The sequence below is a fragment of the Corvus hawaiiensis genome, chromosome 1 (genome assembly GCF_020740725.1).
Source record: "Corvus hawaiiensis isolate bCorHaw1 chromosome 1, bCorHaw1.pri.cur, whole genome shotgun sequence".
In the NCBI taxonomy this organism is placed as follows: Eukaryota; Metazoa; Chordata; class Aves; order Passeriformes; family Corvidae; genus Corvus; species Corvus hawaiiensis.
In genome coordinates this window covers 92,575,161-92,594,257 of record NC_063213.1, presented here as the reverse complement: position 1 = coordinate 92,594,257, position 19,097 = coordinate 92,575,161, and the positions used below count along the sequence as shown (strand labels likewise).

General features: G+C 47.6%; 1 protein-coding gene and 1 long non-coding RNA gene across 5 annotated transcripts; one reads left to right on the top strand and one right to left on the bottom strand.

Annotated features, from left to right (window-relative positions):
* Positions 1-1,008: 1,008 nt before the first annotated feature.
* Positions 1,009-2,217, bottom strand: LOC125330607. Of its 2 annotated transcripts, none has more exons than XR_007205639.1 (3): positions 1,931-2,217; positions 1,657-1,818; positions 1,009-1,183 (listed from the first exon to the last, which is right to left on the bottom strand). It is a non-coding gene; the product is annotated as an uncharacterized LOC125330607 (long non-coding RNA). The 2 variants fall into 2 exon arrangements; XR_007205638.1 differs by having other exon boundaries at positions 1,657-1,821; positions 2,037-2,217.
* Positions 2,218-2,864: 647 nt separating this feature from the next.
* GOSR2 (golgi SNAP receptor complex member 2) lies at positions 2,865-16,134 on the top strand. Of its 3 annotated transcripts, none has more exons than XM_048313742.1 (6): positions 2,865-2,946; positions 4,543-4,607; positions 6,114-6,222; positions 7,517-7,649; positions 10,353-10,493; positions 14,451-16,134. In XM_048313742.1, exons 1-6 carry the CDS (start codon positions 2,918-2,920, stop codon positions 14,610-14,612), a joined length of 639 nt encoding a protein of 212 aa, XP_048169699.1. In that variant the 5' UTR covers positions 2,865-2,917; the 3' UTR covers positions 14,613-16,134. The 3 variants fall into 3 exon arrangements, with proteins under 3 accessions (XP_048169699.1, XP_048169708.1, XP_048169707.1); XM_048313750.1 differs by lacking the exon at positions 2,865-2,946 and adding an exon at positions 3,039-3,093; XM_048313751.1 differs by lacking the exon at positions 10,353-10,493.
* Positions 16,135-19,097: the final 2,963 nt, after the last annotated feature.

The window sequence follows — 19,097 nt, the reverse complement described above, 5'->3', positions numbered from 1 at the left end:
ATATGAATTCCTTTTTCTCCAGTAGATGCTACACAGGAATGACCTGGGGACATGAGAGACAGTGATAAGTGACTCTCTCCATCCCCTTTTATCCTGTTTACAATACAGAGGCTTTCCTTGAACAAAACCCTTTTTTTCCTCTCCGTGCTCCTGGCTGTTGTGTCTAAATGAGCCAATTTGCTGAAGGACTCCTCCTGGAAGGCCTTGAAGTCTAACAAGAACAGACGCTGGGTTGCAGCATGTTGTTTCTGGCAAAAATCAATTTCTTCACAAAAGAACAGAAATCTGTTCTTGTATTTCAGTGCTTGCCATTTCATCAGGGCTCCTGTGATACCTCTCACAGCCCTGGCCAGGAGGGAAATCCTAGGGTCTATTGCCATTCAACTTATTTCCAGAAAATGTCTGAAACTGGGGTCTAATGGCTCAGGGAAGGGAGAGCAAAGGCCGGGGAGCGAATGTGTTTGTTACTGCTGCAGTTAATGGTTTTGTTGATGTGCTGTTTATCCTTGGGCTGATGTGATTTCTGGGGCTTGAGCTGCTGTTTGACATCCAGGGGATAATCTCTTGCCAGAGGCCTGGCTGGCTGCATGGCAGGGCAGGGCAGACTAAGTTTGATGCATCATCTGAAACGCAAGAGATGGACCCACAGGGACAGAATCTCTCATTAATTAAAGATGCGTTCTTGTTTCCCTCTTTTATAGCTGTGTGATGCTCAGGAATGTGTTCTCCTGTGACAAGGCTGCATTCTTCAGGTGCTCACCCTGAACTGCAAATGAGCAACAACAGAAAGAACCCAACACTTTGGAGACTGTTCCAGCCTCCAGGTTTCCCAATTCGCCCAGTCTCACATCAGGAGGTGTCTGCCTTCAGCTTCCCCACCTCTGAAAATAATTTCTCACTTTTCCTCCAACGTTTGTCATCCTTCAGTAGCCTGAATTTTTGCTGCACAGTTATTTAGGTTTTACCTAAGTAAAGTGCAGGACAAGGCTGAGGCTGCTGAAGAAAGTCTAGGATTTAAATAATTGTATTTTATTCAACTGTATTAGAGCATTTTATCGGGATGGACCCAGTTTAAGACATTATTCTTGTTGATAAAGCAGGTTTCCCTTTACACCAGAGGTGGGACAGGCATCACACACCCAGAAAAGGGCAGAATCAGCTCAACATCAGGGGAATTCAAAGCCTGAGGAACAAGTGAAAAATGAAAACATTATTAGAGGGAAGAGATAGTGGAGAAGGAGAGAGCTGAGTGCTTGTCAGGGCCATGAGACTTTTAAATGATTGATCTTGTGGTATAGAGTTGAATGCTTTAAAGAATACAAGCTTTTCCCGATTTTCCCCAATCAAGCTCTTATTAGCATGAAGTTACATTTGTTGACAAGAACTGTTTTCCATTATACCACAGTGACAAGACAGAGTCATGGTCCTAATTTGAGCTGTTTAATCAATCAGTGATTGTACCTGTGCAGTTGTACCTGTGCCTCTGACATCCTGCTGCCCTGACTAACTGGGCTATACCTCCCCCCTTTTTTTTTTTTTTTTTTTAATAATCCACCTTCTCCTTGCTTTTCCCATGAAGTTAAAAGGTGACAGGAGTTCAGGTGGTTCAGCAGACTCTGACCATAAAGATATTGGGTTTTGTGGCCCAGTACATACAAGGAAGAGTTCTGGCTTCAACTGTAGTGTATTATCTAGTCCAAACAATGAAGAAACCATGTTCAGAAGAGTGAACTGAAAAGCAGTCTCTCATCGAGCCCCAGAGCAAGGCTGTGTGAGATAGGACAGGAACCTGCAGCTCCACCGTGAATGGGTGATATCCTGCTGGAGAGAATGTAGTGTATCTCTAAGCAGGGAGAAAAACCAGGATTATTAAGAAAGCAAAACTATTTGCAGGATGCCCTAAACTGACCGTGATCATGTGCAAACAAACCTGTGAAGTTAAGGCAGTTCTCTGGCAATGAAACACTGAATGGGACAGCAAGGTATGGGGCAGGACAGGTGTAATGATGATGAAAGAGCTGTTTTAGAAGGGATACCTTGATGAAGGATTCATCCTACGAGGAAGAAGGTATCTGCTTGGTATCTGCATCTCCAGGTGTGTTGGTCACCTGGACTTCTAGAGGTGACCTGACCTCTGGGGTTGTGTCCAGCCCTTCCTCGGCATCAGGATGTGGAGCTGCTCAGGGGAGGAGGCCACAGAGGGCCTGCCATGGAGCCAGGCTGGGAGAGCTGCGGGTGTTCACCTGGACAAGAGAAGGCTACAGGGAGACCTCGGAGCCCCTTCCAGGGCCTAAAGGGGCTCCAAGAGAGCTGGAGGGGGACTTTGGACAAGGGCCTGGAGGGACAGGACACAGGGAATGGCTTCCCAGTGCCAGAGGGCAGGAATAGATGGGATATTGGGAAGGAATTGTTCCCTGAGAGGGTGGGCAGGCCCTGGCACAGGTTGCCCAGAGCTGCTGTGGCTGCCCCTGGATCACTGGAAGTGTCCAAGGCCAGGCTGGACAGGGCTTGGAGGAACCTGGGATAGTGGAAGGTGTCCCTGCCCATGGCACGGGTGGGACTATACCATGACTCAATTCCATGCTCCGGTGCAGGGGATGCAGTTCCGCGAACCCAGGCGGCTTTCGTAGCTGACACCACCTTCGCTGACGGTACCGAGAAGCCGCAGCCACTATTTCCATGCTGCGAACGGAGGGAGCCACGGCACGATCCCTGTGGAAAGGGCCGCCCGGCCACGGCCCCTCACGGCCCCGGCCACGGCCCCTCACGGCCCCGCCACGCCTGTCCTGCAGCGCCCCCTGGCGGCGGCGTAGGGGCGGGACCGCGGCCAGGGAGGCGGAAGCGGAAGCAGCGAGAGGCGGCGGAGCCGGAAGTGGCCGGAGGCGACGTGTGCGGAGCGGAGCGGAGCTGGGGCGGAATGGAGGGGCTGTACCAGCAAACCAACAAGTGCGTGAGGGCTCGGGGGGTGTGAGGGGCTGTACCAGCAAACCAACAAGTGCGTGAGGGCTCGGGGGGTGTGAGGGGCTGTACCAGCAAACCAACAAGTGCGTGAGGGCTCGGGGGGTGTGAGGGGCTGTACCAGCAAACCAACAAGTGCGTGAGGGCTCGGGGGGTGTGAGGGGCTGTACCCTCAATCCAGCTGGTGTGTGAGGGATCTGGGTGTGAGGGGCTGTACCCTCAAACCAGCTGGTGTGTGAGGGATCTGGGTGTGAGGGGCTGTACCCTCAAACCAGCTGGTGTGTGAGGGATCTGGGTGTGAGGGGCTGTACCCTCAATCCAGCTGGTGTGTGAGGGATCTGGGTGTGAGGGGCTGTACCCGCACGCCGAGTGTGAGGCCGGGGCCGGGTGTGCGGGAGCCCAGGGCCGACACCCCACAGATCTCAGCGCTCTTTAAAAGCGTTTCCCCCATAAAACCCCATCCCGGAGCGGGGCCGCGGCGGGAGCAGAGCCCCGGGCCGCGTGTGCCACGTCAGCCCCGAGGGCTTGGCGATGATTCCCGTTTGTTGTTGTAGATTTATTTAAAGCGTGCCCGTTTATAAGGATTTCTGCGGCAGCAGAGTTTGAGGGGTCCGGCTGCCGCAGTTTAAACCACCTCTGGAGGCGTGTGGCTCCTTAAGGATTAGTCCCACATTTGACAGGTAGTGCTGGTCTGGGGAGAGAGGAGAGGAGTGGTGTGGGAATTGCAAAATAAGGCAAAAAACCTCGCGGTTCTGTTATTACAACATATGGAGTAACTCACGGGAAAGGGGCCAAAGGACATGGTTAATCTAATATTCTGAACTTCCATGGTAATTTGCTTCTTTGTGGAGCTGTGTTCAGGGAGGTGGGGTGGTAAGAGACTTGAGTTAGATCTTGTATTGAATCATCATTTCTCTATCATTGAATAGTGATGCAGAGTGACCCTGTAGGGAAGAGCAGGACATCCTGCTGGAGGCAGCTGTTACAGATATGGAGAATGATCTTGTCCTGTTCCCGTTTCTGTAGTGCCTTATGATCATCAAATGGTTCAGGTTGAAATGGGCCTTAAAGCCCATCCAGTTCCAGAAAAATTTAACAACCATCAGTATTTTGTTTTGTTTTTCTTTGCCACTGCTTGTCCAGCAACAGTACTTTTTTATAATTAAAAGCTTTTAATTTCACTTGATGCCTGTGAATTCACATGTTGTTGAGAGTCAAAATCATTCCTTATTCATCTTTTCCTCTTGGATGTCTCCCCGCTGTCATCTCCAGACCAGGCTGAACAGCTGTTTCTTGTAGAAGAGTTGTTCTGTGCTTTTCATAATCTTCATGTTGATTTCTGTTTTTAAATAAAGTTACTTTGTAGGTGGTTATGAAGTGAGAGCACAGTTTGCTTCCTGCTGAGGACCTGGGTTGGTGGTCAGGGATGGGCTGTCTGCTCTTAACACTGTGTTGCTGATTCCTGTGCTGTTCTAAAAAGTACATTTCAGAAAAAAAAGCTGAAAAGTGAGGTACTGAGAAATGATTTTATAGCTGTTAAGTGACTTCTCTGTTCCTTTTCTCTTTCTCTTTCTCTCCTGACAGGCAGGTCCATGAGGTCCAGTCTTACATGGGGCGCCTGGAGACTTCAGACAAAGAGTCAGTGCACTGTAAGTAATGAGTGAGTGAGGGAGGTTGATTTAGTTTGCATCTTTAACCTTATATGCTTTCTCATATTTACAGTCATTATTGTAACAAATTTAGCTCCTGAGTCATTGTGATCAGCTGCTGAGACACATCACCAATTCAGAATGCACTGAAATCATTGTACTGTCTAACCTCAATAAGGTGATGTTCTGTATGAGGACAGAGCAGAAAAGACAGGACAAGAATTTACCTCATCTTCCTGTTATAATCCTTTAACTGACAGAGAGTGCTTGCTGTGGATGCTTCTTTAATGTCGTGGTAGAATGCCAGATTTTTGGTGCTGTTAGGTTTTCGAACTCATGCTCGGGGTGTCTGTGCAGGCCTTCGGCACAGAGAGATCAAAATCCCCACATCGATGGAGGTTTTTTGGACACTTTGAATTAATGAACAGCTTGGTGTGGATGGAACTGCAAATTGAGAGCATCTCTGGGCCAGTTTGTTAGAAGCTCAGAAAGCTGAGAGATGTGACTGTGCCTGCCCTGCTGTGTTGTTATCCCCTCAGCATCCACCAGCTGGCAGCTTTCCCCTAAAGATGCTCAGTGTAGTTTCTGGGGAACATGCTGTGTGATTTTGTGTGCAGGAACTTAAGCAGGATGATCCTGACAATTGCTGCTGCAGCAGAGTCAGAACCTGTAATTCCACCTGCTTATGGGAAATGTGTAGAACCATTAGGTCTGAAATTGCCTCAGTAAATTTGGACTATAACCCTGTGCTCATAAATGACTAATAAGAAGATGCTCTGATATGTGTGGCAGGACTTTTTACCCCAGTGCAGAATTGGCACGTGTATTTTGGACCTGTGCTTGAACCCTTAATTCCTGCATGAGTCACTAATAATGGGTTTCATCAGGAACTTCTGAGGTGAAAGGACACTGCATTGACTGGATGCATTTCTGCACAGGTTCACTGACTTCTCTTACCTTGAACACATTTGTGAACCACGTCTGGGCTGTAGAAAGGGCTGTGATAAATTTCCTATCAAAAAAGAATGACTTACTAATCCAGGTTGTGGGTTTTGTGGTGGTTATACTACTCCTCCTACAATGCCATACTTCCCAGACTGCTGAATGTGGTTTTCTGGGAAGTCCTGGTATGTGGAGTGGTTGGCAGGTGGTTGATGATGCTTCTCTGTGTTCTTGTGAGAGCAAATCCTGCCGAGGGAGCAGGAAGGGGGCTGCAGGGGGAATGTAGGGGCTTGAAATCCTAATTCATGGACCTGATGGGGAAAGAGGCTCAGATGTATGAAAAGAGCAGGGGCTTTCCTCAGAGCAGGAGGGAAAGGTGAGAGTGTCAAATTACTGAGCTAAAGAAGTGACATTTCATGATATTTATAGTTCCCAGTTACCTGATTATTTTCATCCAGTAAGGATGTCAGGTTTTACATACTGCCTTGAATGCTTTTGATCTTTTACCTTCATCAGATTGTAGTTCTTTAATTCAAATCAAATTCTCTTTTTATTTCCTTGCAGTGGTAGAAAATGAGATTCAGGCAAGAATAGACAACATATTCAGCAACTTGGAACGTCTGGAAATCCTGTCCAGCAAAGAACCTCCCAACAAGCGGCAGAATGCCAAACTGTGAGTTCACTGCTTTGCTTTGATTATGCAGGGTAGTCTTTGTAATTATTTTAATTAAATTTATTGAAGCCCTTTGCCTTTTGATTTGTGTGAAATCTTTGTATTTTGCATAACTTATCTCTGTGCTCTACAATAGCAAAATTGAGGCACAGAGGCAAAATTGCTTTCCTCTGTTTAACCACAGGATAATGAGAATCACTAAGGTTGGAAAAGACCTCAAAGATCATCAAGTCAGACTGGTGATGCAGCTGGATTCTTGGCTCTGTTCTCAGATGAGCAGAACATGCACTTGGATGCTCTCTCTCTCTCACTTGCTTTTAATGGCATTTGTGGAGGTAGAGAGTAAAATTCCTTCAGTTGGTGTCATTTTTTCTGGGCTATTTTCCAAGCTGTTGGTGACAGAAACAAAGAGGTTTCTGAAGTGAGCAATATTTTGAGCAAGGAGCTTGGACCACAAACATCAGGACTTGCTGTTCTTAATTAATTCTGTGACTCAGTTATTAATGTTTAGTCCAAAATCCCATTGTAGATAGTAGGGGTGGATTTCATGTCACCTGTATTAAAGAAAGAGGTCAGTATCTGAAATACTCATTGATTTCTTTATAGAATCCTGGAATGGTTTGGGTTGGAAGGGGCCTTAAAGATCAGTTCCAACCCCTGCCACGGGCAGGGACACCTTCCACTAGGTCAGGATAATCGGGTAATCAAATATTAAACTTAACCAATCATTTAATCAGGGCCAGTGGAGTTCTGGACATGATTTGTTTCAGCCCAGTGGAGATGTCTGAGATGTCTCTTGTATCGCCCACTGACTTTTGAGCTCCTTTTAATAAACCCTCAAACTTAAGAACATGGTGCTAATTAAAGAAACTGGAAAGCTTCATCTTCTTTGTGAAGAGGGGTCATTAAATAGAACCTGTACAAATCCTACCATCTTCCCAAATCTGTGTTAAATGAGGAACAGATACTGTTATATAACTCCTCAGGAGACAGTCCGTGGGATAGGATGTCCAAGAGAGCTCAGGAGTTCTGCTTCACATTCTGTCATTAGCCTGGAAGCTAAATAATTGATTAAAATAAATAATCACCCATGAAAGAATCACCTGTGTAGTAGAAAAATGAGACAGGGAAGATGTAAGTGTGGAATTCGGCCTAGCATTGGATGCCCTGCATTTTCTAGAGAAGTAGAACCCGTCATTCCTTGTTGTTCATCACTGTTAATTTATGATGCTCCTTTGCTGATACAAAAACCACCAGAAAAGAAGAGTGTTTTTATGTTGCTGGTCCTTTGCAGGCGAGTTGACCAGCTGAAATACGATGTGCAGCACCTGCAGACAGCCCTGAGGAACTTCCAGCACCGCCGGTACCTGCGGGAGCAGCAGGAGCGGCAGCGGGAGGAGCTGCTGGCTCGCACCTTCACCACCAACGTAAATATCTGTGCTTGGGCTCCCAGTGCTCCACAGCTCAAATCCATCAGGGGGGTGTCAGGCAGGATGTAAACAGGACTGTTGGGAGCTGCTGTGAGTGTGAGTAAAGGTAGAGAAGAGTCAAAAAATGTGGGGATCAAGTACAGCTCTCATGAGGAAAAGCTGGGCTCTTAAGGCAGCAGGGAAAGGCTTCAGAAGCTGCTGCTCCTGTTTTATCCAGTGCAGTTCCACCTGGGTTTACATAGCAGTTGTAAAAGGGTCAGTGAGGTAGGTACCAAAGTGTACATTTACTTGGATTTGTGTTAAATGTTTGCCAGATCCTGAGAGCTGTGAAAAGCCTGGCTTTACACACCCCACTGGCAGCAGGTGTCAGCAAACTTCAGTTTAGCCAAACACAAAGCACACAGCTGGATCGAAGGCCTGCTTTTTGCCTGGAAATGAGTCAAAAAGTTTGTAATAACATGAATGTATTCCACCTGTTCTTGTTAATTCTTAGTTCTTGCATTGGGAAGCCCCCCCAGTGCAAATTCCTGGAGGAATTTTGCTCTGAATAATGCAGCTTTGCTTTCAGATTTTACTTTTCTGCAACTAGAAAGTTAGTCTTGTTGTTGTTGGGGCTTTTTTTATACTACTGTTCTTTATTTAAAAAAAAATATTCTCCTTTTTTTCCCCTTTTTAAAGGCATCTCACCTAACATTCGTTATCTGTGTTGTCAGTCACTGTCAGGGCAAGAAAGAAAGAAAGTGTGCAGTCCTAATGAACTGAGATTTGGGCAGTTCGATGCATTTCTCAAAGCCTGCCAGAAAGATAATGTCTGGTATTGTGTTGGCTATTTCAAAATTATAAACAAGGCTTGAAAGGAACACTGCAGTTTGTTGTTTTTGAAACATTGTGGTGTTTCCCTGCAAGTCGGGACAGGTTTTTCCTACAGGAAAATTTGCTGTTCAGAAACAAAAGGTGTGTAAGTGGAACAGTTTTAAAGAGCAGTAGCAGGCTTACAGATGCAAAGTATAGAGCAAATGGGTTATTTTATCCTTCAGATATTGAAAGGTATCACAGATAAAAAAAGACACGATTATTTTGTATTTCTTTTTAGCTTGCTACAAGAATGTGGCTTTAAAATGATCATTTAATAGGAAAATGATGATTTATTTGTCAGTTATCAGCCTCTCTTGGTTACAGGTTTACACAGTTCCTATTCATGTACTCCCCTATTCTACCAGAGATGTCAGCTGAGTGTGTAAATCAGTGGAACATCCAGAACAGCTTTTTGAAGCTTGTAGCAGTGTTCTGAACAGTTTGCTTAATTCAGAGTTTTAAATGGTCTTTATCTTTAAAGCCTTTCCTTGTACCTGGAGAAAATCACAAGCAGCAAAACAGAGCTGTGGTGCCATCTCATCTCCTCGGGAGGGGGGTCACAAATCTACTTCTCTATTTTAATTGCTGCCTTATAGTGGATAAAAAAAAACCTTGTACAGAAATGGAATCTGCTGGTTTGGAGGTTGTTAAATCTCTGGAATAAGAGCCATTCACTTGGAAATCTCAGTGCTTCTGCTCAGAGACGTGCGTGAGCCTTGGTGCTGCGTTCACAGTGGGCCAGGGTTGTGTGTTCTGCCACAGCCCCTTCATCCAGGGCCTTTGAGAGCTCTGTCCCTGATTCTTCCTTCTTCCACAGTGAGCAGAACCCCTGCCCAGACTCTGGGTCCTACGTGGCATTTTCAGATGAACATTTGGGGTTATTACCAAAGAGTCTGTTCAGAGCACGTTCTGCTGTGTCTGTGTGTCACCTGCAGCTGCTGGGCACAGGGAGGGTGTTCATCATCTCTCACTGATTTCTGCCTTTGGGTGGTTCTTGTTCTGAATACCTGGAGCAGGTGATCAGTGTTCCCAACACTTCTCCCTTACCAGTATCCCAATTCCTGCTCTAAACCATGTGGGAGCAGTGAGCCATTTCCTTGCCCCTCTGGAAGGAGTGGTGTCCAGAAAACAGAGACCTGGAGGCCTTTGGCAGACAGGGGTGATCCCATCCCTGGCCTCTTGTGCAGTCCAGATTAGAGTTTTACCCTGTTATTTCCATTTCAAGATTCCTAGTTCCTAGTTGAATGCATCTTTTCTGGAAAAACTTGAACAATACTAATTTTTAATAATTTTTTTTTTTTTAAATGAGGTCCCTGGGTGATGAGTGAGCCAGAGCTCAGGGAACCAGGCCCATGTCTGTTTGCCCTCACTGCCAGAAATTCGCGCTATTTTGTAAATGTTTAGATGTCATCTCCAACATTTTGTTTTTCAGGCCTTTTGTTGCTCAGAAATGTGGTGTGAAATCTTCCACAAGTCTTTCATTTGCAGTGATCAGTGACTAAGCACCTTCTTGGTGTTTAACACCTTGTTAAACACCTTCTGTTAGCTTTGATGTTCTCTCTTGCAGTCCCCTTTCCTACTGAGATTATAAAAATTCTCTGCTTTTGCTCTTTTCGTCCTTGAGATCTCATTGCAGCTGAGCATCTGCTCAGCTTTGCCTTTTCGCTTCCTCCCTGTCTTCTCTAAATGACTCTTTTCACTCAAACATCAATGCTGTATTTAAAATCATTATGAAAAAAAATGTTTAAGCGCAGTCCTCCAAGTCCTGTTGGGTTTTTGCAGTGTCTGCTGGTGCATGTTGTGTTTCTGAGTGAGCAGGTAACCGAGTCCCTGCTTTCCCCACAGGACTCTGACACCACCATCCCGATCGACGAAACCTTGCAGTTTAATGAATCCCTGCAGAGTGCCCACCGTGGCATGGATGAGCTTATTGGCAGTGGCACCAACATCCTGCAGGGCCTGAGGGACCAGAGAGTCACATTAAAGGTGGGGGCATCATTTTTTACCAGAAAGACCCCACGTTTTTCTGTGTTTATGCTGATCAGGCTAAGTAAAATCAATATATGTGTTGTTTCAGTACATTGCTCCGAGCTGAGGATGCTGGAAAGGCCCAAAATTCATTTAAACAACCAGAAATCTTTACATTTTATCATCCTTTAATACCTTTAATACCCTTAAGATCTCTTGGGGCTGGCTGGCCTTCACCTGCAGGGCAGCATCTGGAGTGCTGAGTGTTATGTTTTATTCCATTATGTTTGTTTTTCTTTGGTTGATTGTTGTTTTTTAGTTCAGGTTCAGGAGCGGCAGTAGCTGGCTGGCAGGGAAATGTTGGTTCAGATGAACATCCCTTGGAGCAGCCACAAAGTTGGTGTAGAGCACTTGGGGTTAAGATTAGTAATAAAGATATTGCACCTCAACAGTCCCTCCTTCCCTGCTGGTATGCATTGCTGCATGTCTCTTCATAGCAAATATTTGTCTTTTATTTTACAGACTGCTCAAAGTGATGGTAAATTTTGAGTGAAAAGCTCAGGGATACAAAAAGCTTTTTAATAAGAAGCGTGTGGGGAGAAATTGGACTTTTGAAAAATGCAGGGGAATGCCTGTGTTGTATCCATCTTCTGATGGGGATAACCACTGTTGTCAGTTTTGTGACACTGCTTTGTTTTGGGATGTATTTGCCAGATTTAGGCATTTTTAATGACATAAATCCCAGATTTGGTCAGGTCTGTCACACCTGCAGCTCCATGGTGTGGCAGGCAGTGTAAGCCTGGTCTGCACTCCAGCTGGCACATGGGGAGCTGAGCTGGATGTGCACAGGCACTTTGCTGCCCTGATCTCAGGGTTCTTGGCTGCCTGGTGTTCCCTGAGCCCTGCACAGGACCAGCACAGGGTCCAAAGCAGGGCTGCAGCTCCTTTTCTGCTCCCTAGTCTGGTGTCCAGGCCCTGCACCCACAGATGTTACACAGAGACATTAAAGCAGAGTTTAAAGCTGAGTTCTTTCCAAGATGAGGTTTAGCTTCTTGGTTCAGGTCAATTGTTCACTGACCTGGTGAATATGGATTTGTTTTAAGACAAGGCCCATTACTAGAAAAACCTCAGTGGGTAGTTCAGTGTTCATTGCAGAGGAATGGTGTTGCTGAGCAGTCTGGCCACAGGACTGGTGGGGACAGGGAGGGGTTCTGCTGCCAGTTCATGAGGAAAGGGCTGGAAGGACTCATTACTAGTGCTGGGAGAGGACTGGGGTTTGTGAATGCTTTTTGGAAAGAGCACCTTCCTTGAAGTTCCTGCATTCCTGAGAGGATTGTGGACATTTGTCCTCGGTGTTGAGCACTGGGTTGCTTTGGTGGCTGATCACATTGGCCTGGGGCATCCAATCATCAGTGTTCCTGTGCTGCACACAGGGAATTGGAGTTGATTCTCCAAGCTGGGATATCACTGATCCAAGGTAATCTCTGATGAGGGACTAGATGAAGCACATGGATTCTGGAGGGTCCCAGAGAAGGAGGTGCATCCCATCACAGGTCAGGAGAGCTCAACCACAGCTGGCCAGTGCCATAGAGAAGCCCTGGCAGGACCTGGTGCCCTGCAGAGATAAGGAAATGCTGTTTCTTGTAGCACCACCAGTCCTGCGTGGCTGCTTTTGCTGGCTGGCTGGCAGTGACTGCCTGGTTCCTGCTGGATCTCTCTGGGCCTCCTGGCTCTCCTCCAGCCTTTGCCAGGCACGTGAGCTCTGGGCCAGCCCTGCAGCAGGGAATTGCTGGGTGTCTTGTCTATGGCTGCTCATACACACAGTCTGTGCTTTTGGGGCCATCGTGTTCCTGGGGGATGTTGCTTCTCCCTCGCAGGTGAGGAAATGTCTGTTTATGTTCCTTTTCCCCTTACTCAGTTTTTCTTACACTGAGAACATCTGGCAGAAGCAGCTGGTGTAGAGACAGCCTACAAAGAGAAATGGGTTAATGTGGAATCATGGAATATCCCATGTTGGAAGGGCCTCCCAAGGATCACTGAGTCCAACTCCGGGCACAGACCCCCCCAACAGCCCCACCCTGGGCATCCCTGGCAGCGCTGTCCCAGCGCTCCTGCAGCTCTGGCAGCCTCGGGGCCGGGACCATTCCCTGGGGAGCCTGGGCAGTGCCCAACACCCTCTGGGGACAGATCCTTTCCCTGATCTCCATCCCAAATCCCCCCTGACACAGCTCCAGCTGTTCCCTGGGGTCCTGTCCCTGTCACAGAGCAGAGATTGGAGCTGCAGCCCCCACTGAGCTCTGCCCTCAGTCTCCTCTGCTCCAGCTGAACAAGTGACCTCTGCTGCTCCTCCTGTGGCCCCTCCAGACCCTTCCCCACCCTCGTGTCCCTCCTCTGGACACTAATAGCTTTATTCTCTGTAACTTTGTGCATTTTGGGTATAAATAGACAGGTATGGAATGAGTATTCCCAGAACTGATCCGGTTCTACAATTTCACTGTTCTGTGACTGCAGGAATTGAAGAGCTTTCCCTGTCTATGGTTTGCTTTCATTTTAAAGCTTCATATTTGGTTTCTGTTCTCCCAGCACGGTTTGGTTTTGTTCTGAAGCAGTGTGAAAGGATTCTGCGGAGACAGGAAGGTGCTGAGCCTGAGAGCAGTGCACAAGAGGTTAATGAGAGGTGTGGGAAATGGAGAAAACAGATTATGTGGAACTAGCAGAGACACAACCTGACCAGTGAAGGGCCTGAACTGCCTTGAACACTGATGATGTAGTTCAGCACTGCAAGTCTGTGTTTTATGAACTGAGACACTTTTCCATGTGGGTCTAATATAGTTGATCTAAATTCTCTCCTTGGAGAGCCTTCCTGATCTTGAGTCAAGTTTATACTCAAGACAGTTCCCAATTTCCGCATTTTCACCCTTTTGAGACCAAAAATAACGTGGACTGAAGAAGGGAGGCTAAAGATTTTATTTCAAAGTCAAAGCATGGAATTCAGCACTGTGATGGGAATCTGTGCTGTTGACTTGGCTCAGAGATGAACCCAGTGTTACAGCATCCTGTAGTGGGGTGTTCTGTCAGGGACAGCCCAGATGTCACCGTGAGGGACTGTCCATTATCCCTGGCCTGGCAGGGCCCCTCCTGGCAGTTGCCCTGAGCACACGTGGGTGTGAGGAGGGTCCTGGCCTGTGTCTGGCTGTGGCTCAGTGCTCTGCCTGCCCACAGGTGTGTACAGCTTTCCTGGAAGGGTCCTTCTCACCTCCTGTGCCATTGGGACTCTGCAGCCCTGAGTCCTCTCCCTTCTCCCCACTCGGGACAATATCCCACCCTGACCTGTGCCTGGAGCACGTCTATGTGCCAGTATTTCATACTGTTTCCTCCAACCACTGCCCTGAAATAAAGCAGCATTCCTGTTGTGTCCCTGCTGCTGATGTAATCGTGGGATCCACATTCCTAATTCTAAGTGTCCTGCCTGCAGCACCCTGCGCTTTTCTGTGCAAGGATTTCAGCAAATGGCATTAATTACACATTTATCTTCCTTTTTTCTGCCATTTACCTTGCAAGTGTCTGGACCTTCTCAGTCAATCTCTGTTGGTATGAACTGTACTTCAGCAAGGGGAGCTCTGCACAAAACCTTGCCTGGTCAGAGCTTGAAGTTCTTTTTAGACTGTGACTAGAACAGGACCAGGAAAATTCTTACTCTTGCTTAGGGAGTGCATTTTTCTGAGACACTTTTTATCTTGTCTCTGTCCAGACAGATTGTTTTGTGTCTTTAACCATGTTCCTGTTCATGTGTATGAATTAATTAGTCAAACATCCAGTTGTTTCCAGGGTCCTGTGGCCACCTCCTGTGGAATGGTAGGGATGGTTGGCTGGGAGAAGTCCGTGGACTAGAATCCACGCAGAAATATGTGTGGACTGTGGAATAAGAAGGCTCAGAGCATGAGTGTAATTGTGTCATTGCTGTGTTGTCTTCAGGGCACTCACAAGAAGATCCTGGACGTTGCCAACATGCTGGGCCTGTCCAACACGGTGATGCGGCTGATTGAGAAACGCGCCTTCCAGGACAAGTTCCTCATGCTGGGGGGGATGGCCGTGACCTGCCTCATCATGTTCCTCGTCGTGCAGTACCTGACATGAGCTGCTGAACTCCTGCAAGAGGAGTGTCTCCAGGACTGACTTTCCTCTGGGTGCTGCTTTGGATGAGCCCTTCCCGTGGACTTCAGAGTTTACAAATCCCACTCGGACAGTGTCACGTGGAAAGCACGTCGGGAAATGGATGTGTCCGGGGATGCTGTGCTTGAGAATGGCCCTGTGAAAATAACCCCTGGCCTTTACTGCTCTCACCTCAAGCCTGCAGGTTGAACAGTCTGGTTAATAGGAAGCAGAAGTGAACATTGTGCCCAGTTGTAGCAAGGCAGGAATGTCCCTTTGGGCACACAGGGATGGGAGGATGCAAAGGCACAGCATAGGATGCAGCGAGTCATTCCTGTGCTGGCCAGCACTGACCTGACCCCTGCACTTCGCACAGAGAATTTCACAGTGTTCATGGGCCTGAGTTCAGCCTGTGGGACTGAGTGTGCAAAAAGAGTTGGGAGGTGAAGGGCTCCCATCTGCGGTTCCATTTGCTTGGAGGAGGAGGATGTGTGGGGAAGAGTCTTAGAGCACGGTTATAACCTCAGTTAACTTCACACACAGTATTAACCAGCACAGATCTCTCTGGTTTAGGCTGAAATGCTGCTCTGCTCATCTGAGGGATGTTCTGGTACCTCTCTCTGCCCTGCTGCTTCCCAGGGGATGCCGAGTGCTGTGCTCCCTCCTGCTTCCACTGGGATGCACATCAGGCCTGTGGCATCTCCCTGGGTCTCCTGCCAAATCCAGCCTCCTAAACTGACATTTCTAATGCTGAAGCACAGAGATTTGGGGAGCTGCGTTCATTTCCTGAGGTGCTGGTTGGGTTTGGGGCTCTGGAGCTGGAACTTACGTGGATAGAGCAGGTGAGTCCCCCTGTACTGCCTGGAGGTGTGGGATTGTTCACAGAGCTGGAACAGGTTCTTCACACCGGAGGAATGGTGGGATCAGCACAACAGGCCTGGCACTGAAAATCAGCTTGGTATGGGGAGTTCCCTCAAGTTTGTGCCTTGGGATGGTGATGTCCCCATCCTTGGGAAGGGTGTTCCCTGTGGTACCCTTTGCACCTGTGGAGTTACTGTGAAAGACACTGGGACATGTCACCTGCCGGGGGTGGTGCTGGCTGGGACTCGTCTCCTTGGGGTCATTCCCTGTCTCAGTGAAACACTGGAGCTGTGAGATCCTTGTCTCAATCCAGCACTGCTTTCCCTGCAGACTGGGCATGTCTGACAGAGGGGCCATCCTGGGATTTTGGGCATCATCCATTTCTGTCACCCTACAGAGCCATTCCCATCCCAATGTGCAGCAAGTCTGGAGCATTCCCTGATGTCTGACAGTGGCCCAGATGTGTCATATCCAGATGATGTGGCCTCATGCTGGCAATTCCTTCCTTGTTTTCTGTCTGGAATGGTTGTGGGTCTCTGGATTAGTAACTAATCACAAGTTCTGCATTCTGTCCTCACTGCACTGAGCTTTGCTTTCATTATGTGGCTTGTTGCAAACTGGGAGAAAGGGTTTTAATAACTGAAAGAATTTTAGAAGGAATTTTAGGGAATGTGGACCATGAGACGGGGCCATGCTGGTGACCAGAGCTGGGGTGGGGCCCAGCCAGACCCCCAGTGTGACCAGTGGCCCCTGTCCATGGACTTCTCCATGTATTTGATACTTCTGGAGTGTTTCCTGCTCTTGGAGTTCCCTATTTGTCCAGGTTTTCCAAGGAAATACTGTAGCAGAGCAAATACAGAACTGGTTTTCATTTGAGCCCAAGGGAGTAAGGAATTAAAGGAAAAGAGGGAATCTGCAGTGATGGAGCATCTGTGTTGCTGTGTCTGTAATAGAAATCATAAATCCAAATTTGCCTGAAATGTATTTTGGATATGAAATCTGATGGATTCAGCCCTTGAGAGGGCAGCTGAGCACTTACAGGGGGTCCCTGGCAAATCTCAGTTCCAATGAACTGATCCAATTCCACTTGATTTTACAGTGTTGGTGTTTAGAGTTTAAAGCTGTTATTGTTTAAAGTTTCTGTAGCTGTGACCTGGTGTAGCAGGGTTTATCTTACACCAGGCTGGGACTCTGGCCAATCTTCTGGGCTGCAGTAGGAGCCATAACATACTTGGAACTGGATTTTTTTTCTGTTTCTGAGCCTAGCTTGGCATTTTAATAGACATTTTCCTCTTGATTTATTCTGCCTTCTCCTTGTCCCTGCACAGGCTGATTTCCCCTTGGTGAGCCAAGTGTCCTTGCTACCCATGGCATCCAAAGGTGACACGTGAGGCTTGAAGGAACCACCTGGGGAACTGGATTTGAGGATGTGTGACATCAAACATGTTTGCAGTGCCTGTGAAATCCAAAGAGATTTCCAAGAGCATCCGTGCTCTCAGGTGGTTTGTGTGAAACTCCAAAAGCCTCCATTGCAGTGGGACAGGGCAGGGACATTTGTGGTTCCTTCAAGCCCCACCTCTCCCCTTTGGATGCAGTGGGAGATGAGCTGGAGCCCTGGTGGGATTGTGGGCCCTGCCAAAGGAAGTGAACTGGAGGCCAGGAGGCTTTGCTGCTGTAACTCGGTGGTGTTTCCTTCCTCACTGAACACCTCACTTCTGCTTCCAAACTGTGGCACGAGTTCCAGCTCTGGGAGGAGCTGCTCTCTCAAGAGGGGACTCTGTGGGAATTCATTTGCCTCTGGAATAAAACTTTTTACCAGTATTTTATACATAAAGGAGCAAGGGTGGGAGGTGATTCATGTGATGTTCTGTGAATAAAGATTTTTTTCAACCAAAATTGAGGTTTTTTTTTCACCTTTACCACCATGTTGGGGCCAAAATAAACAAGCAGGACCAGTTCCAGGATTGATCCTGGTTCAGTGTGGATGGAGGAGGGGTCTGTGGGGGAGGGGGCCACGGGGCTGCTGTGGGGGGCTCCCATTTGGGTCACAGTAGGAAATGGGTCCCACTGCACTGGGGTTGGAAGGAGTGGGAGCCTGTGCTGTCTGTACCAGACCTCACTGGTCAGACTGGTGGGATGTGGCTGGCTGGGACAGCCCCAGAGCTGGTGGGGGTTCAGAAAAGGGGCTAGAAATGGGTGGGTGATGGAACAGGAGTGGGGAGGAGCTGGGGGCACATCCAGGCCCTTGCTGTGCTCTGCCCACCTCCCCTTAGGCCCTTGGACGGGCCAGACCTTCCTCTCCCTCTCTACCAGCCAGTGATGCAGGTGAAAGGGCTCTAATTAAGAGTAGTGAAGAAAGATGGAAATGTGTCTCTTGATAAAGAGATTGTGAAATTAAAATGTGAGAGCAAGGGGTTGGATTATCTTCCTCTTGTTTTTATGTTCTGTTTTGAAGTCATTCCAGTCCCCACAGCTACAAAACACTTATTAAATCAGAAAATACCCGGCAAAGAATGCCGAAACTTGTCAGTGCTGTACGTAGGAGCTTGATGCAGAGGTGGGAGCAGCCTGTGGCAGTGCTGGGATGGGGCTGCAGCAGTTCTGCAGAGGCCTGCGGCAGCCACCCTGCCCTTAACGAGAACCCCGTGTAGAGAGCAACTTGTTTATGTTACCTTTGATAAAGGCTGAAGTAAAGAAAATTCAGCCAAATTAAATTTAATAAAGAAATAGATTTTATTCCACGGCTGAAGGATCGGTCACACAGAAAGCCACGATGGAGAAAAGCAGCCCCGAGCCCGGGGTCGGAGCTGGGTGAACACGCACAGATCTGATCTCTATCGCACCAGAGCTCCCAAGTTCACGGGTGCTGCTTCGGCTGGTTCCTTCTCATACAGCTTTTGGGCAGAGTCCGAATTAATTCTATTCTTCTCGCAATTTAGCATATTCATGATGTTTTCTTGTCCTGAAGTTGGACTGCACAAAGCCTTTCCTGGGTCTGATGAATTGTCCATCCTGGATGATGAATGGTCCATCTCTGGTTTCTGGAACAGTTCTTTTTAGTTCCCGGAATGTCCAATTCCTTATCAGCTGAGACGTAGATATCAGAAGATAGCGATCAAGTCATCATAGTGTGAATGTCCCGGTGATAAGATCCAATCCCACCTGGGGTGGAATTCTCACCTATTGATTACATCTGTGCTGAAAGAACTTCCTTTTCAACTGCTCCAGTGTTGTAAAATTTTCCTCTCAGCCAGGCTGGCGGGGGGGGTTGAAACTCTGGCTCTGTATAGTTTTATTACAGTTCATTTTTATACGTAACAGCACGAATTACAGACTTCATTTATAACAAGGCCTTTTGTTCTCTCGGGAAGATGCATACCAGGGAAATGACCACAGCTATAAGCACCAGGTGTGAATGTTTCTCCTTTATCTCCCAGAACGCTGGGACTGGCATGTTTGCGTGAGTGGCTGCTAAGGGACACCAAAGTCTGCCCTGCCAGGTGTTCGGCGGTGCAGCTGTTTTGTCTTTCCCTCTGCACGTTCCAAAAACTTTCTTAAAACTTTCCGATGGTAGAAACACATAAATACTGAAGTGTGTGTAATAAAGAT